This window comes from Zeugodacus cucurbitae, chromosome 6 (assembly GCF_028554725.1).
Source record: "Zeugodacus cucurbitae isolate PBARC_wt_2022May chromosome 6, idZeuCucr1.2, whole genome shotgun sequence".
NCBI classification, from domain to species: domain Eukaryota; kingdom Metazoa; phylum Arthropoda; class Insecta; order Diptera; family Tephritidae; genus Zeugodacus; species Zeugodacus cucurbitae.
Window position 1 is genome coordinate 48,259,730 of NC_071671.1, and position 18,335 is coordinate 48,278,064.

An 18,335-nucleotide genomic window follows, 5' to 3' on the forward strand; every position below is an offset into this window, starting at 1 on the left:
AAAAGTGCGAATACATAGATATATTCAAGCACATAGAAATGGCTGAAGGCAACTAGGCGAAAATTTGCTGAGAAAAAATGTGAAAGGCAGCAATGTTGAAACAAAAGTGGCAAGGTGGTGTGTGTGCGCGCCTCACAGCACAAACGAACATACATATGTACATACACACATACACTTAGTAATATTTCTTATATGACATGTATGTAGTTAAGCATGTGTTGCTCATCGCGCACCGACGACCGCCTGCTTCGCGTATACCAAACGACCCACGTTGGTTTTTCGGCAGATACAAGAGCGCCAAGAGTTCACACGGCCGTTCAGTAGTTCGTGAGAAGCCAACGTGACCGTTTGTCGTCCAACGCAGCAAAGCAGCCAACCAAAAAAAAAATAGTCGACTAACTGGAGTGCAATTGTTGTAGCGTGTGCTAAGCAGAAATTAAAGAAAAAATAAATTTTTTTCAAGAGTAAAAACTCAAAGCAGAAATCTCAAGTGCTCGACGAGATTTAGAAACGAAATTGAATTACTTCAACGGAAATTACATAAAACTTTTTTGTAGCTGAAGCTGCAGTCAGTAAATTTGTTGTAACGTGTGTGCGCGTTGTGATTTTCGCAGCAGAAAACGTAAGAAAAAACACGAAAAGTTGAAGACAGCAGAAATTAAAAATTAGATAAAACTCTCTAAAAAGTTTTTTTGAACTCTTTTCTTTTTCGCACACCTCCCTCTCCCATAGAGGTAGTAGAAAAGACAAGTCGAAATTAATAAAAGTCGCCAAAAAAGAATACGAAAAAAATACAAAAAAAAATCTCAAAAAATTACAAAAACAAAAAAAAGAACACCTGTCAAATTCGAAAAACCGTTTTCTTCCTCTCAAGTGTCGTGTGAAAAAATAATGATTAAAAGTTCTTCGTCAATTAAAAATTTGTGGTTGTCCAAAAGCTCCCATTTAAATGCCTTGCAACTCGTTAATGGATTTGTGAGTAAGCGTGCTAAAGCGACCGCTTTGAATTTGGCCGAGAATTTGGATGAATCGGCGGCGACGAATGGCAACGGTCTTAACGGTGGCAGCAAAGGCGGCAAAGATAGCAAAACAGAGGCAGCGTTGAAAGACAACATTAACACTAACAACAATAGCAACAACACTGGCGGCAGCGGCACCACCAATTTAACGGAGGCGAAACAACAAACATACTACAACAACACCGTGTGGTTAGAAGATCGCACAAAGTATGGACACACCGGCAAGGAGTTGCAAGAGAAAATTGCCTCAGAGGTGAGTGAGTGAGTGTGGCAGACAAGGGTGCTTTTGTTGTATTGGAAGCTGATATGTGGCAGTTAATAATTTTTAATACATAACAACAACAACAATACTTCCGTATTCCCTACCAACCAAAGTAACCAACCAGTCGTGCCTATCGATTTTCACGGGTGATATAACAGCTGAAACGCCCACGCAACACACACCCCGGACACATGTATATCTGTATGTCTTTATGTAGTAAGCGCCTTTAACGCACGCCACAATTTGCTTTATGTGCTCTAATTTTGGTTAACACAAAGTCATGCTTTGTCTAAAATTTCGTCCTTTGCGCGAACGTGTTGGCGCCGTGGTGCCTTAAATGGCTAAAGCCAATGATAATTGTGGGCAATTTGTCTAACAAATGTCGTTAAAAGCGTTTTGGATAAATGTTGCGCTGTCAACAAACGGTTTTAATGCTAAAATATAATGACTTAATACAGGGTGTTGTGGTATGAAGTTCCAAGTTAGAGAAAATGGTTGCCAATAGGGCTTGTGCAACAGATTAAAGTTCCGAAGTTGGTGTTGTTGTTGTTAAATATTACTCAAATAATTTATGGAAACCGTCTATTATAAGACTGGATTGCTCTATCGACGCGAGGTTAAAAACTTATAGTGCTCAAGATCCAATACTTTGAAGACCTTCCACAATGAAGCTAGATTTTTATAAGCAATTATGAGATAACTGAAAACTGTGTGATTTTGTCTAATCAGAAGTCCAGGTTGCGCCTCCGGCCTGCTTTTGGCAGACGTTTTTCTATACTAGATCGTATATAGAATAATATTAGATGTATCTAGGGTCAAGCACTGGTCGATTAAATCGATTTTTTTTATATCGATCTTGGACATTTGTGTCAACATTAACCCAACAAAATATTTGTAGGGATCTGTTTGCATCCCAAACTTATTCTCAGCTGAAAATGTCTCTTTTTGAGCCGAATTCTCGACATTTGCGGGAAATTTTTTTTTTAATTATAAGAAAAGTGCGGCTGAGGCTCATCGAATGCTTTCGGATACGCACATTGAGGCTGTCCTATGTGAAAAAAAGCCTTAAATTTACAAAAAAAACGGCGGAAACAAAGTTGTAGTCCTAATAGAAAGAGGCAAATACGACCTCCGATAGTAAAGTTTAAGAAATGTTGACTTTTGTAATTTTTAAGAGGTATACCCTCAAGTTTTAAATACTTATCTATCCAAACTGGTCAATATAAATTCAAGGAATATCACTTTGACTATATAACCCAAATTAAAGACTCGCATTGAAAGACAATGAACATATGCGTATTTTATAACGATATGAAGACATTTTGTGATGATCCCAGTACCTCCGAGTACTTGTCCACTGAGAAGTAAAATCGCTAAACCGTTATGTCACATTTTTCACAAAATAGAAAACAAAGTACCAAAACATTTATTTTATCAACTTTGGAATTTTAATTTTTGGAAAATATGCGACCCGATCCTTATAAAGCAGAAATTGTTGAACTCTCAACTTAATGAATTAATCAATATCCCTTGGGTTTTACCGGGTCCCCAAAAATCGCCGAGTAACGAGTTTCAAGCAAATCCGATGAGTTTTAAAAAACGCTGTCCGTCATATTGTTTTGTGGGTTCAGATTCTTCTTACTGACACATCTAGCATAGACAAATGCAAACGATACCAATATCAGAGAAGAGTTTCTATGTACCGATCAACCTACTATTGAAATATACTGAGTTTGATTTCCATCGAGTGGGTGGGTTTATTTAGGCGAAATGTGCGGAATGTCTATATTTGTATAATTTTAGAATTTTCTTGGACAAGTTTAGCTTTAAAATGTTCCGCTTTTCATTTTGTGTTTTCGGAAGAAATTAGGTGATTTAAATACGTTAAGTTATTGCCTATTGTCGCTCAACAGAAGCACTACAAATGTTCAACAAACTGTCTCAGATCGATAAAAATTTTTAACTTCCAGTTTTGGTAATTCTTCAGTTTTCGATAAACAATAAGCTATTATTTTGGGTTGGGCTTTAATAACAAACTAAGAGATAAACTCGTCTCTCAGTGGATTACTGCTAAAACCGATAGAAATATTTTTTTTAGTCAAAAAGTTGACTTTATCGCACTTAAGCTATCAAAATTAGCACTAAATGGAACTCATTGTTGAAAAAGTGGTTTCTGTGGTTTCATAAGCCCAAGTATGACAAATATATTTTTAAAAGACACTTACTTAAGGGTTTCCTTGAAGAACTGCAGATAGATTTAATATTAAAAAATATATTTTTGACCAAGTAGCCCACTGTATATGATTGATGGTATTTGGGGGCGTGGTTGTTACGGAAAAGCTTGTGTGTACATTTGTCATTATTAATTGACATGTCTGTTGGGACAGCAATATTTGCTAATAATGCCTCAATTCACGCCTGATTAACCAGCAGATATTTGTCCATGTGTTTACCTACCTATATACTCTTGTACATATGTATATTTGTATCTATATTCGAAAATCAAGGTGTACATATGTATATTTCGTACATATATGCATGTTAATATGCAAATATTGACGCTCTAGTGCCACTTATTTTCGCTCAAGATTTGATATTGTTGACAAAAAATATTTTTCAACGACGTAGTTTTCTCTTCGCAACACAAATTTGGAAATTCTTTAACACTTCGCTTAATCCTGTGTATTTTAAAATATGACAAAATTTAGATATATGTATGTACAATATATAAATATTCATATTTACATATAAGTATATCTACTCCTTAAAAAAATATGCGTTTTTTCATGAAATAAAATATATCAGTGAATCACTGTTAACTGCAAATATCTGACGTATAGCTATTATGTATTCCGAGCCCCCTTGGGTTGTTGCTAAATATCCCAGTGGGCGTATGCATTCAATAATTCAATATATTAGTACGCAAATTGCAAACAATGTTGCCATATTGCCATAGTTAATTTATTTTTATGAATAAGTTTATTTGATCGATACATTTGTTTGTGGAGATTATATTATAGGAGTGAAGAATAATATCTACAAATTAGTATACATTTATTTCATCTAAATTGCTGTACACAGTATATTAATTATTCAATTTGATATAAATTAATGATTTAATTAGTTGCAGCCAATTTAAAGAATCACTAGACTGAAAATTTTTAATTGAATGAAGCATATAACTGTTTTTTATAACTCGAAATGTGCGAAATTTCAATAACGATTATTACTAAAACAATTTAAATGTTGAAATTTGTGTCAATTACAGCACTTAATTAATTATAGTAATCAATCGAATACAATTAAATGAAGTAATAATGACGTCCATACTGGACTAGACATTTAGAGACTTTCTAAAAATTCTAAAAAAATTCGCGACGTTTTCCAATTAATATTAGGCAATTAATTAAGTAATTATTTTCAATTTAATTGAACTTAATTTACAAAATTAAATTCTATATCCATTATTTATTTGAAACATTTTTTGCTTGGCAATTTTTTATTCTAATAATTACTTGCGACTTTTTTATCTAATCTGTGACAAAATAAAATATTTATTGTAATATATATTGAGGAAATTTATATAATTTTATGGTCTAGAAAATTACCGTTGAATAAGTTTATTAATTGTCGTCTGCTATAAATTTATTGCTTTCCCTTGAGGAATTATGTGACACTCCTAATTATAACGAAGAACCTTTATTTACAGACATATGTACATATATGAACATATATTTTGCTTTAAAAAATATAAATGAATTCAGCATTAATAATTTACTTATCATTTACGATTTAGCTTCCATCTTTTTTTATTTTCAAAAAAAATTTAATTCCGTATTCCTAAACATTTTAATAATTTTTCTTAAAAAATAAAACAAACTTACTTGCTCGTAGCAATAAAAATATCTGTGGTTAGCATCTGCATAAAATTGTGCATGACTCACCTAAAAAAAAAAAAAGAGCGAATATTATTAAACCAGTATTAAACAAACTTAAATAATGCAATTTCTTTAATCAGACATATATATATATGTATGTACGTATATTACTATTGATAATGCTTAAATTCTTGGTATCGAAAGGGTTGAGTAATAACCATCTTATTAACCCTTTCATGCCCAATGTTGCCTATAGGCAAGGTTGTACTTACCGGCTTCTAACTCTCGTTATTTAAATATTTTTGAACAGCGGTTTTTTTCAATTTGTAGACTTATGTGTTGTGCAAGCTTACAGTTATATTTTCTAATATGAGCTGTGCACGTGTTCATTCAGTAAGAGTTCTCCGCAGAGAGAAATTAGCAAAAATCGTTTTGCGAAAAAGTTATACAAAAGTTGTTCAAAAACATAAACATAAAAGGTATATTTTAAATCAAAATGATCTATATAAATAAGTAAAGATAAGAGAGTTAATTAAAAAAAATTCACGAGAAAAGTGTTTTGTTTATTCATAATAATTTAACAAATTTAGGATGTTGATCCTGTAACTAATGAACCGGGCTACATAGGACTTTGAAATAGCACTTCATATATGAGTTAAGACTAATATATATCTGTCAAAAAAACAAATATTTGCTCCGCCCATTTTAATTCGGGCATGAGAGGGTTAAGAATATTATAATCTGTTACACAGTACAACATGCTCATAGAATATGTGATAAAAATTAATTAATACGTTCATTCTGCAATAATTCCTCAGTATGTTACTGAATTAAAATTTAAAGACATTATTAGTTGAAATAAATATTTTCTATTTTCTACATAAAGTAAATATTTTAAGATAGTTTATTTTAATTACTCCGAATTATGTCCGACTTTTTGGGATAAATTCTAATATTTCTTTATGAATTAATTTTTTTTAATTAAGTTAAAGTCCTGAAATTCCAGAAATCAGAATTATTGAGAACCTTAATAACAAACAATTTATAAAAAAATTCACTATATCAGGATTATCAATTATATACATACGTTCCCATATATTCTGTCATAAGTACAACGGACAATGAAATTAATTTGATTACGACTTCCCAAATCCAAAGAAAACGCCTGAATGCTTTTAAATCGTAAGTAATTAAGAACGAAAAAACTGAATTCCTATATTTTTCCAAAATATTTCTACTGAGATCTCATAAAGGTGAATTATTTAAACGAACGGAAAAATAAAAAAGAAAAATTATCAAAAACGGCTCACATATAGTAAATCTTAGATTATCTCCCGATTCCACTACACGTATTTTGTGAAAAGCTACCATTATTTGGCACTTTTTAAGAGGGATTTTACATAGAGCAAGAATCATAGAAAGAAAGATTGGGACAATTTCGGATAGTTAAGAGAGGAAATCTCGTTACTGTTGACTGCAGAGGTCTTGAGTAGAGAGGGAAAGAATTTGTTTATGATATGTTACTCTGATATGTACGGAGTTCTTTCCTAACTTTTGTAAAGAGTAAAACCTAACAATATTTTCAAAGTCCAATACCCATTATTTTTCTTAACAATTATTAATTTATTTTTGCTTTTAATATTCTGCTATAGTAATTTCGGTTTAAATGTGTTTAGAAATAACATCAACATGCAATTTAAAAAATTTAACCCCACGAGGTCTCTAAGACCATAAAAGTAAATACATACATATGTATGTAATAGATAATTCAGATCATACACAGACTTTAAATATTGTTGATTATTATACTTTAACAAACCGTTTCATTTGCTTCACAGTCGCCAAGTTTTGGATTTTGATTACATTTGTATTACAGTTTTTTCAATATTCAATATAAAATATAAAATAGTTTTAAATTTTCTTGTTGTTTTTTGCTTGTACATATTTACGTAATTTCATATGTATGTACATATGTACATAGCGTAATAAAACTAACGTAAACAATTTTATGATTTTGTTATGTTTGCAAAACTATTTTTATGGTGTTTTGTGTGTTTTATTTTGATTTGCTTATTTATTTCTTTCTCTATTTGCTCTACTTCGTGTCTTCATTTGCTATCTCGATTTTTTTTGTGTGGTTTTTATTTGGTTTATTTACATGCGGTTTACATGTTTGTGCTTTTATATAAGCCAATATATACCCATAAAGAAATTAGAAAAAAATTAAAATTAAAGATAAAGAAATAAATGTTGCAAATCATACATACATACATACAAATATACAATACAAATGGGCATTTCCGCCAGAAGGTCTACCACAGACAAAATATTAAACATTATTAGAATTACAAAGTTTTTGCATATTTTCATAGGAAAATATTTAAATTTATTGATATTAAATTAATTTTAAATTAATTCATAACCAATTACGAGATATACCAAAGCCAAGTCGAATAGGAACTACTTTTCTCATTTCGATTTTTCTACTGCATTTGTTTTTTCGTCAAAATTGTTAAAGAAACATATCATGTGTAATTTTTTGCTTTGTGTAAAACCTTTATAAGGGTACAAACAGCAAAATAAAATGCATAAGAAAGCATGCGATTGCAAATAACTGTAAGTTTTTGCTCTCTTATTATCCTATATTTTAATGTCCCGTGCGACATCAAAAAACAACACTTGCTACCACTGCATCGCAAATAAAAGCAGCAAGCTCGCCAAATTTTGGGTATAAACAGTAAACTTGTATACAATTAAAATAAAAAAAAACCTTGTTCAAAAATCAGAAGATTTGTGGTTTTGGTAACTACTTAAAATAGGTCACGTGCGATATCGTAGGTGTGGAATTTAAAAAATGATTTTTTTTTTTTGTTTTATAAATTTGACTTAAGTATGTAAATAGATACATTTACATTAATTATTTACATATGAACAAAAACCGCACTTTAAATTCCACTGAAATAGGTATTCAATTAGATTTTGGCGAAAATTATAGGCTTCCAAATCAAAATAAGAGTGCTCATTTTAACAAGGTTGTAAGGGAAAATCGTTTACTTCTAAAAGTGACAAGTTAACGCATGAAGTATTATTTTCTTGATGAATCTCTTAACTCAAATTAAGAAATCCTTTAGTTGCTTTTCTAAAATATTTATTTTTTTTTAAGGTAACTGCTCTCAGTTTAAAAACAAATTTATATTATCAAGCCTGGTTGATTTTATAAAATAATTAAAATACTCTTCATTAGAATAGAATTTTCTTGCAAGGAGCCGTCGATGGAGTGGGAGCAGTTATCAAAAGGAAAGTCTGGCAGATAACGAAATCCAAAACTGTTTATACCCGAAGACAGCATTTTCGGAAAAAAAAAATGTATTTCACATTAATAATACCATTTTCATTTCATACTATAGAATTTTTGTTGTGTTTCTCGTCGGATATTAGTTAAAATTAATAAATAAATACATTTACTACGTTGTTAAATAATTCCGTATAATATCAACAAATTGAACATAAATATTATGATGGAAAAAAATGTCCCGTGCGACATGTCCCGTGCGATTGTGGTTAATAATTAATTAAAAAAAAAACTATAAATTATTTTTGGATGAAATTCATACCATCTTTAAAGGCCATCAATGCGCAACATTTTACAATCGAAAACATTTGAATATTGCCTCACAATTCGCTGAAATCGCCGTTTGAATCGTTGTTCCCAAAAACGACTTCCATTTTTTGTCCCGTGCGAATGCCTTGGTTTTTACCCTCTCGCAACAAATGTTGCTAAAGAGAGTATTATAGTTTTGTTTACATAACGGTTGTTTGTAACACCCAAAACTAAACGAGTTAGATATAGGGTTATATATACCAAAGTGATCAGGGTGAAGAGTGGAGTTCAAATCCGAATGTCTGTCTGTCCGTCCGTCCGTCCGTCCGTCTGTGCAAGCTGTAACTTGAGTAAAAATTAAGATATCTTGATGAAACTTGGCACACTTATTTCTTGGCACCATAGGAAGGTTGCTTTCGAAAATGAGCAAAATCGGACCACTGCCACGCCCACAAAATGGCGAAAACCGAAAACACATAAAGTACCATAACTAAGCCATAAATAACGCGATGGAAATAAAATTTGGTCGTGGCCCCGCCCCCTACTAAGTTTTTTGTACATATCTCGCAAACCAATAGAGCTATATATACCAAACTTCCTGCAGTCATTTGTTTTAGCCACTTCCTAAAGCAGTCCAAAAATGAAAGAAATCGGATCATAACCACGCCCACCTCCCATACAAAAGTTAGGTTGAAAATTACTAAAAGTGGGTTAACTTTTTAACGAAAAACGTCAAAAACACTAAATTTCACATAAGAAATGGCAGATGAAAGCTGCGCTCAGATTTTTTTACAAAATGGAAAATGGGCGTGGCGTCGCCCACTTATGGGTCAAAAACCATATCTCAGGAACTACTCGACCGATTTCAATGAAACTTGGTTTGTAATAGTTTCCTAACATCCCAATGATATGTTGTGAAAATGGGCCAAATCGCTTCACAACCACGCCTACTTTCTATATACCAGAACTTTGAAGACAATCTGAATCGTGTACTTTACAATATATGAAGTAAGTACTAGTGAAGATATCGATGCAGAACTTTGCACAAATACTATGTTAATAGTGTGGCAGTCCCATTCTAAAAATCGCCGAAATCGGACCATAGGTTTTTAAGGCCCCATATATCGAACACGATTACCTCGGTGCTTCTAACCTAATATTATGGTTTCCAACTTTCAATGGACTTTATACAATATATATGACAAATATGTGGGTCAAATTGTGTATTATATAATATTAAATAAATAAATTGCGAGAGTATAAAATGTTCGGTTACGCCCGAACTTAGCCCTTCCTTACTTGTTTACAATTATCTTCAAAATGAAAACTGTTCCAAAATCAACCTTAACACTAAATGTAGAGCTAATGAAGGGCTATTAAAAAATCCTACTGTCAAAATTAAAAAACATTTTTGTTCATACTTTTTTTTAGTTCAAAGGTGTACGATTGTCCCGTTCGACATGGCGGAAATGCCCATATATAGATGCAAATATTATATAGACATTTGGTTTTATTATTTGGACTTTGCTATTTCTCTTTTATTGGCCGTTTCCAACACATAAACGTTGTTAATCATCTTCTCTGTTATTTTTACTTATTTTTTTATTTTTATTTATTTTTTTACTATTTTAATGTTTTTTCTTACATACTGTCTATTCTTTATACATACACACACATATACACTTCCATGTGACCTCTTGGCGAAGCGAAAAAGTAAATTAAAACCACTGAAAGAGTGTTAAAATAAACAAGATTAATAGACTCTCAGCTGGCGAAAGATCTGGAAGAGGTTGACTTGTTGTTTCAACACTAACACAAATACATATATCCGTATATGTATGTATGGGTATGTGCGTGACTGTGTCAATTTCACACAACTTCACTGTGTAAACAGTTTAGTATTTATTTATTCTATGACTGCTGGCAAAAATTCACAACAATACGAGTAAGAAGAATGTGAAAGAAATGAAGAAGAAAAACAAAAAAATATATAGGAGTCATATATACATATTTGTGTATGTAAAAAACCGAGTATTTAGCAAAAATAGAGAAAATAGAATGCGACTGTGACTGCCGTTGTCAAATGTATTGAATTCGAACAGTCGTCTCTAAAAATAGTCGCGCTAACACATTTATATTTGAACAAGTTCATTCTCTACTTACATACATATTTACATTTCTTAAATACTTACACTTACAATGCTTGGATGTTGTGGATTCCCTAAAATGCTGCCTTGCCAAAAATGTGTTTATTTAGTCAGCTGTTATAAAAAAGCTGGCAAGAATTAGCATTTCCAAAACAATGGCTAAAGCGAATGCCTACTGAATCCATGCGAAGGCGCATTAGAATCTATTGATGCACATATTTGTATGTTTGTATATACATCAGTGACGCATTCATTTGTTGCAGAATATAAATTTTTCGCATATTATATACAGTTATTTACCGTATAGTGTTATTACGAAAATCATCGTAAAACTCATCAAATGATTAGTCAAGTGACTCTGCACGTTCCACTACGTGTTAGCCGAACGTGTCTAATCTTATCGTGAATTTGTTGGAGTTATCCAACAAACGAGCGTATAATTTATTGGTCACATTGCTGTTTATAAGTATGTAAGGTTGATATTGGTAAAAATCTTGTTTGGTGAACAAAAAATGAAATTTCTCTGATTCATTATTAATTAGTCAGTAGAATTAGCTCTCAAAACCTTGAACAGATATATGGTTACTTTCTTATTTTGTGAGGCTGCATATTTACTTTATGAGAAGTCCATTTAAAAGTTTAGACTGCAGACATAGTGAAGCACCGAGTAAAATAGCAAAGATAACAATGAGTGGGAAGTCTAATTCGGACCATTCAGTGAATATATATTTTTTACGACATACATAATTTTTTACGCCGAGACTCCCATATATTTTACACCTTGAAAGGGTCGCAACTATCTGTATGTGGAGTCTTTATAGTCACTGCGGATACTCTTTTAATGCCTCTCAGATGTTATTTATCGGTATCAAGAGCCAAATAAGGTCTCTTAAAAAGGTACCAAAGAATTGGATAATGAGCAAAACTAATTTTTAGGTCTATTTTGAGGGTTTAATAGAAAACACTTTTGTAAGGGACTGTATATCACTCAAACAACGTTCCTCTATTAAAGTAAAAGGATAAAATGAGCGAGTATTCCTAGCGAATGTATTCCTAGTCTCTGATCTATTTTTGGATCACATACATATAACTAAGACAGAAAACAGAGACAAAGTAGTCTCATATAATCTGATAAATGTCCTCCCTAACCAAATGGATAGTTTCTTCATTCAATAAAGTCTACTTAGATAATGGAGGCTTATTTCCAAATAAGAAAATATTAAATAACCTTCTGGTCTATATGGTATTTCTACCATTCGTCCATTAATTTTCAGAGTAAGTAATCTTGGAACGGTTTCACTACAATATTATTGTGTAAAATAGTAACAAATTTAGTGAGTACCAGAACTAAATTTATATATAGTACCGGCCTCCCACCAGTTAGAGTGTGTCATAGATGATGACTTCTCTAGACTTAGGTGACTCCAATAGACTAATTCCATGTGGATGAACATTATGTCGGATGCAAATTGGCAATGTTGCATTGAAGTAGGTGAGATTTAAATGTCTAGGCACTTTCACCTTCATTGTTCAGCTTTTGCTAGACTGATGCTCAAACCACTCGGTTCGAACTTTGCCGCACCAAAGAACTGGCTCAAATATATATCAGTCAGCTCAACAGTCATTTGTGAAAAGTTCAAAGGACTTTGTCAATTCATGAGGGTCAATGTCATCCATTTCTAGGAGGAGCATCACAAAGGACCGAAACCTATAGCTGTCTAAGTGGGATTGACTCTATCGCAAGAATCAGCCCAATAACCTAACCCAGATTATCTTCTCTTCTAGGATCTATAATACCCGTCAATATTAGTCACTATAGTCTACTTTGATAAGAAATCTCTTACGACTATTGATCAAGGATCCTTGATTATAAGTGATTACTTCACTTTTGGTGACTGAAACAAGGTTCTCATATAAACATTTTACGGAAAATTTAAGTGAGAACGAAGTTAGATATGTATGAATGTAGTCGATTGGATATAAGTTACTTTCGCTTAAATTGCTATACATATTTATTATTACTTACATATATACTGCTTTGTATTTCCTCGCCGGAAAATGTTTATCTCAATTACTTGAAGGTCAGTACGGCGAACGTAAACCTAATCTACTTTAATATTTATGATATTTGAGGCACAAAGCCAATTGTTTGACGTTCGTTTTTTTTTTACTTTCAGTTACAGTTATCGAATTTCAGCTGTATGTATGTATGTATATATTTAAGCCATTATCTATCTGGATTTTTTTTGTTTTTTTTTTACGCTGAATCAAACTTGTTGATTGTCGTGTGTAATTTGATTTTGTTGATTGGTGCACAATTTGTGATTTCAGAAGTGTTTGTAAACATGTGTACATGAGTATGTGAGTGTTTATGAGCACTTTCACTGATGATTTGCGATATTAGTTTTGTATGTTTAGTTTCATTTTAGTTTACGTTTTGTCGTAAATAAACGTGTTGTATACAATTAATTGCGTAATTTGCTGCTGGTGGAGACAATTAAGGCACAGAATTTAATAATTATTGTGGTGATTAAAACTAAAATTATAATAATAATTCTAATTTTTTTTTAATTTTTGTGAAATTATAGTTCCAATGTGATCTAATAATCAATCTGCCAACTATGACTCATATAAATAAATAATAATAAATGCAAATATTAACAGACAATTAAATACATAAAAATAAACTTTCATAATAATCCTTGAAAACAAAAACAAAAAATCGAAAATGCCCAGACGATTATTATCTAAAACTATTTGTTTCCTGTCTCTCGTTCAACAAATTAACGCCAAAAAATTTTGTTATGTTTTGCACGTCAAATACGCCGTAAATATTCGACTATTACGTTGACCTGTAGACGACTTTACATATATAACAAGTTTGTAAATACATACAGACAGACATGCAGTCGAGTTATGAAAATTTACATTTCAGCACGCTTAAAAATGTCTAAAATATTTTCGTATACTCAGTATGTGTTTGGGTTTGCAAAAGTTCGCATTTCTTTACAAAAAGCTCGTGAATTTAAAATTAAACATTTCAGTATTATTAAAACAATTAATTTTTTTATTGTAATTTTTAAATTGTTATTGATATTTGTGTTGAAAAAGTGTTGAAAAATAATTGGGTTTTGCAAAAGTGGTTATGTTGGTATGTAACGAGTAACATTGGAAAAAAATAATAATAACTAAACAATTTTGAGCAAATAATTTAATTTTAGAAACATTATTAATGAATGTGAGTTTTAACAACAATTTTTTTGATGATTTTTAATTTATATAATAAAAAAGTACAAATATTTGTGTGATTATATTATTTTTAGAAAAAAAAACAGTTAAAACATTTGTGGTGAAATAAATTTCTTCAATATTTTATTAAAAAACAATAAAACCGATTTTTTGATGTATTTAAATTGATATAAAATTAATTTTACCTACGCATGTTTCACTATTTAGCTGCATTTTCTATTAGTGATGGGTTTGTTTAGGAAAATAAAAATAAATTATACATGTCTCCGATTCGAAAAAGATTGAAGAGTGGTGAATGTTTGGCAACTGGTATAAAAATATAGATTGGTATAAAGGATAGCTTTTGTGAATGAGGTCTCAAACCAACAACAGCTATAAATCAAATAAGTTTTTTTTGAGGAATTTGCTAATTGTGCTAAAATAAATATCTCAAATTCAAATAAGAAATAAATTTTAGCCATCTTCGATTCAATAACTCTTTAAAAAAAAATAAATGAAAATTGGTAAAAAATATATAAACACATATAATCAAATATAAAACACACTCGATTCAGCAGATTTTTGAGAGAACAACCGTACAAAGAACTGGTATAAATAATGTGATACAAACAACAACTGGTATAAAATATATGAACTAGTATAAATTAGTATAAAAATTCTCGATTAAGCTGATTTTTATTGAAGCATCGACCAAAGAACTGGTATAAATGAGAAACGAACAGCAACTGGTATTAAAATATATAAACTGGTATAATAAAATTCAAAATATTTTCCATTACCAGATTTTTGAGAGCAGAATTGAACAAAAAACTGATATAAAACATTTAAATCGAACAACAACTGGTATCAAATATAAATTATTATATTAAAACATAAAACATTTCTGATTCACCAGATTTCTTAGAGAAGAAACGTACAAAAGACTGGTATAAATTACCAAACAGCAACTGGTATAACCATGATAGATTTTAGTGAGAGGTGAATCGAAAAAGTATTTAAATATTTATTTTAAGTTTTTATCCTTGAATTGTGTTTACTACCTGCAGCGCCACAAGAGTTTCAAATTGTCTATGTATATTCTCTCTTAAATACCTCACATACATACATAAATCATATTTATTTGAATTTTGACAAACATCGAGCTTCCATTAACTCATTTAATTGGCAAATAATTTAAATTTAGCAAACACATAGCAACATCGTTGCATTTTACAACAATAAATAATACGCTCGCTGTTTGAGCGATCTATTTTGGCACTTGTGCAAATTGTTTAGAGAGCAAAGTGATTTTGTGCAAAACCAAAAGCACAAATACATACATACATATAGATTCATACATATTTAAAAAGACAATTGTTCAACATCTTCAGAGTGATGCAAAAGAAAAATCTGTCATTCGAAAAATATGTCTCATACAAGACAAATGATTTGCCTGCTGTGTGGTGCGAATTAGAAGCAGGTGACTCATAATTTGCATTTGTGATTTCAATTACTAAAAATGACTTTAAAAAATTATTAAAAAATAAATATTCGAGTTTTCAGCTTAAAGTCTGTCCATTTTTTTTGAGATGTTCGTCAAACAACCAAAATTTCACTCAAATAGGTCTCAGACCTCAAAAACTAATTTGTAATCACCATTTAAATAAAGAGAGGATCTGCAAAAGTTGTCGTTTTCACTTATTTGCATATACAAACTATTTGTATATTGGCATTTCCGCCATGTCGAACGGGACACCCTTCAACTAAAAAAAAGTATGAACAAAAATGTTTTTTAATTTTGACAGTAGGATTTTTTAATAGCCCTTCATTAGCTCTACATTTAGTGTTAAGGTTGATTTTGGAACAGTTTTCATTTTCAAGATAATTGCAAAAAACCAAGGCATTCGCACGGGACAAAAATTGGAAGTCGTTTTTGGGAACAACGATTCAAACGGCGATTTCAGCGAATTGTGAGGCAATATTCAAATGTTTTTGATTGTAAAATGTTGCGCATTGATGGCCTTTAAAGATGGTATGAATTTCATCCAAAAATAATTTATAGTTTTTTTTTAATTAATTATTAATCACAATCGCACGGGACATGTCGCACGGGACATTTTTTTCCATCATAATATTTATGTTGATTTTGTTTTATAAGACGGAATTATTTAACAACAAGTCCAATAAAATGGCTTAAAAAAGTAGTAAATGAAAATGGTATTATGAATGTGAAATACATTTTTTTTTTTTCAGAAAATGCTGTCTTCGGGTATAATTTTTTTTGGATTTCGTTATCTGCCAGACTTTCCTTTTGATAACTGCTCCCACTCCATCGACGGCTCCTTGCAAGAAAATTCTATTCTAATGAAGAGTATTTTAATTATTTTATAAAATCAACCAGGCTTGATAATATAAATTTGTTTTTAAACTGAGAGCAGTTACCTTAAAAAAAATAAATATTTTAGAAAAGCAATTAAAGGATTTCTTAATTTTAGTTAAGAGATTTATCAAGAAAATAATATTTCATGCTTAACTTGTCACTTTTAAAAGTAAACGATTTTCCCTTACAACCTTGTTAAAATGAGCACTCTTATTTTGATTTGGAAGCCTATAATTTTCGCCAAAATCTAATTGAATACCTATTTCAGTGGAATTTAAAGTGCGGTTTTTGCTCATATGTAAATAATTAATGTAAATGTATCTATTTACATACTTAAGTCAATTTTATAAAACAAAAAAAAAAAATTCATTTTTTAAATTCCACACCTACGATATCGCACGTGACCTATTTTAAGTAGTTACCAAAACCACAAATCTTCTGATTTTTGAACAAGGTTTTTTTTTTATTTTAATTGTATACAAGTTTACTATTTATACCCATTTTGGCGAGCTTGCTGCTTTTATTTGCGATGCAGTGGGAATAAGTGTTGTTTTTTGATGTCGCACGGGACATTAAAATATAGGATAATAAGAGAGCAAAAACTTACAGTTATTTGCATTCGCATGATTTCTTATGCATTTTATTTTGCTGTTTAATATCAATAAATTTAGATATTTTCCTATGAAAATATGCAAAAACTTTGTAATTCTAATAATGTTTAATATTTTGCCTGTGGTAGACCTTCTGGTGGAAATGCCCATATATAAAAATATAAAAGTATCGCTCATTACTTAATTTTCAAAATAAATATAAATAGCTAAATATATTATTTAATTTCACAAATACGTCAATGTCTTGTGGTTGCCACGTGTTTGCCCATACAAACGTGTTGTAAATATTGAAATTTGTATATTTACAGCAGCGATTAGTATTTAAAAAGAAACAACCGAATTAATTATTAGATATTTCTTATAGAATTAGTAATTAATAGAAAAAACGGATTCGCTATATTTAATTGGCATTTAAATAAAATTTCACTTGTCACCGCGCAGTTAGTTAACGATGTGTGGCTAAATACTTGCTATCGTCAAATTAAAACTAATTGTGCTAAAATGCGCTCTGCACAAATCAAAAACGGTCTAAGAATTGTTAATAATTATAAATATAAATGTAAATTTAAATATGTATATATCTATATATGTATGTCAGTTCACATACTTAATTCTGCTCAATTTCTTCTTTAATCTTGTTGCTATTTTATATTTTGCGCCATTTCCGGTGCACTCGTACCTAACGGTGTATTTATGAAAAACACAAAATTTAAACTCATGACATACATACAAATGTATATATTTGTCTGTATGTATGTATATATGTATGTATTAAATTGCGCATAAAATTGTATTTTAGTAGCAAAAATACATCTGTCTGTATGTATTTATATTCATACTCATATGCTTAGTATGTCAAAAGCACGAGGTAACATTTTGTTGATCGCCTAACAACAAAATTTGTTTAAAAATGCCCAAAAGCAAGCTACAACAACATGTTTATCATATTTCTCTCTATTTATTTAATTTAATGTACAATGCTTGACTTAGCAACATGCCAAGTGGTCTGCAAAACGCAAACTACAAGAAGCACACACACACAGACACTCACACACTTCTGATTTATTTATATGTCTTCAACTGCAGAAACGTGATCAAAACGAATGCCAAAAATCAGAAAAATTAAAGAAAAAGAAACAAAAAACCATTTCAGAACTAGCGTACAACAACAACTAGCCGACAGAGTAATATTAGTGAAATGGAGCAAGT

The 18,335-nt window shown here is 30.7% G+C and overlaps 1 protein-coding gene across 5 annotated transcripts in view; it reads left to right on the plus strand.

The window, feature by feature from the left end:
• The first annotated feature begins 310 nt into the window (after positions 1 to 310).
• The window catches only part of LOC105218447 (glutaminase kidney isoform, mitochondrial), a 47,786-nt gene continuing 29,761 nt past the window's right edge, over positions 311 to 18,335 (plus strand). For 2 of the 5 annotated variants that reach the window (XM_054233022.1, XM_054233023.1), the window contains exon 1: positions 312 to 1,272. In XM_054233022.1, coding sequence (XP_054088997.1) covers positions 892 to 1,272 — 381 coding nt within the window. In that variant the 5' untranslated portion in view covers positions 312 to 891. Of the gene's footprint in view, positions 1,273 to 13,915; positions 14,059 to 18,335 lie in introns of those variants that run through there. The other 3 variants (XM_054233024.1, XM_054233025.1, XM_054233026.1) reach the window with 3 other exon arrangements.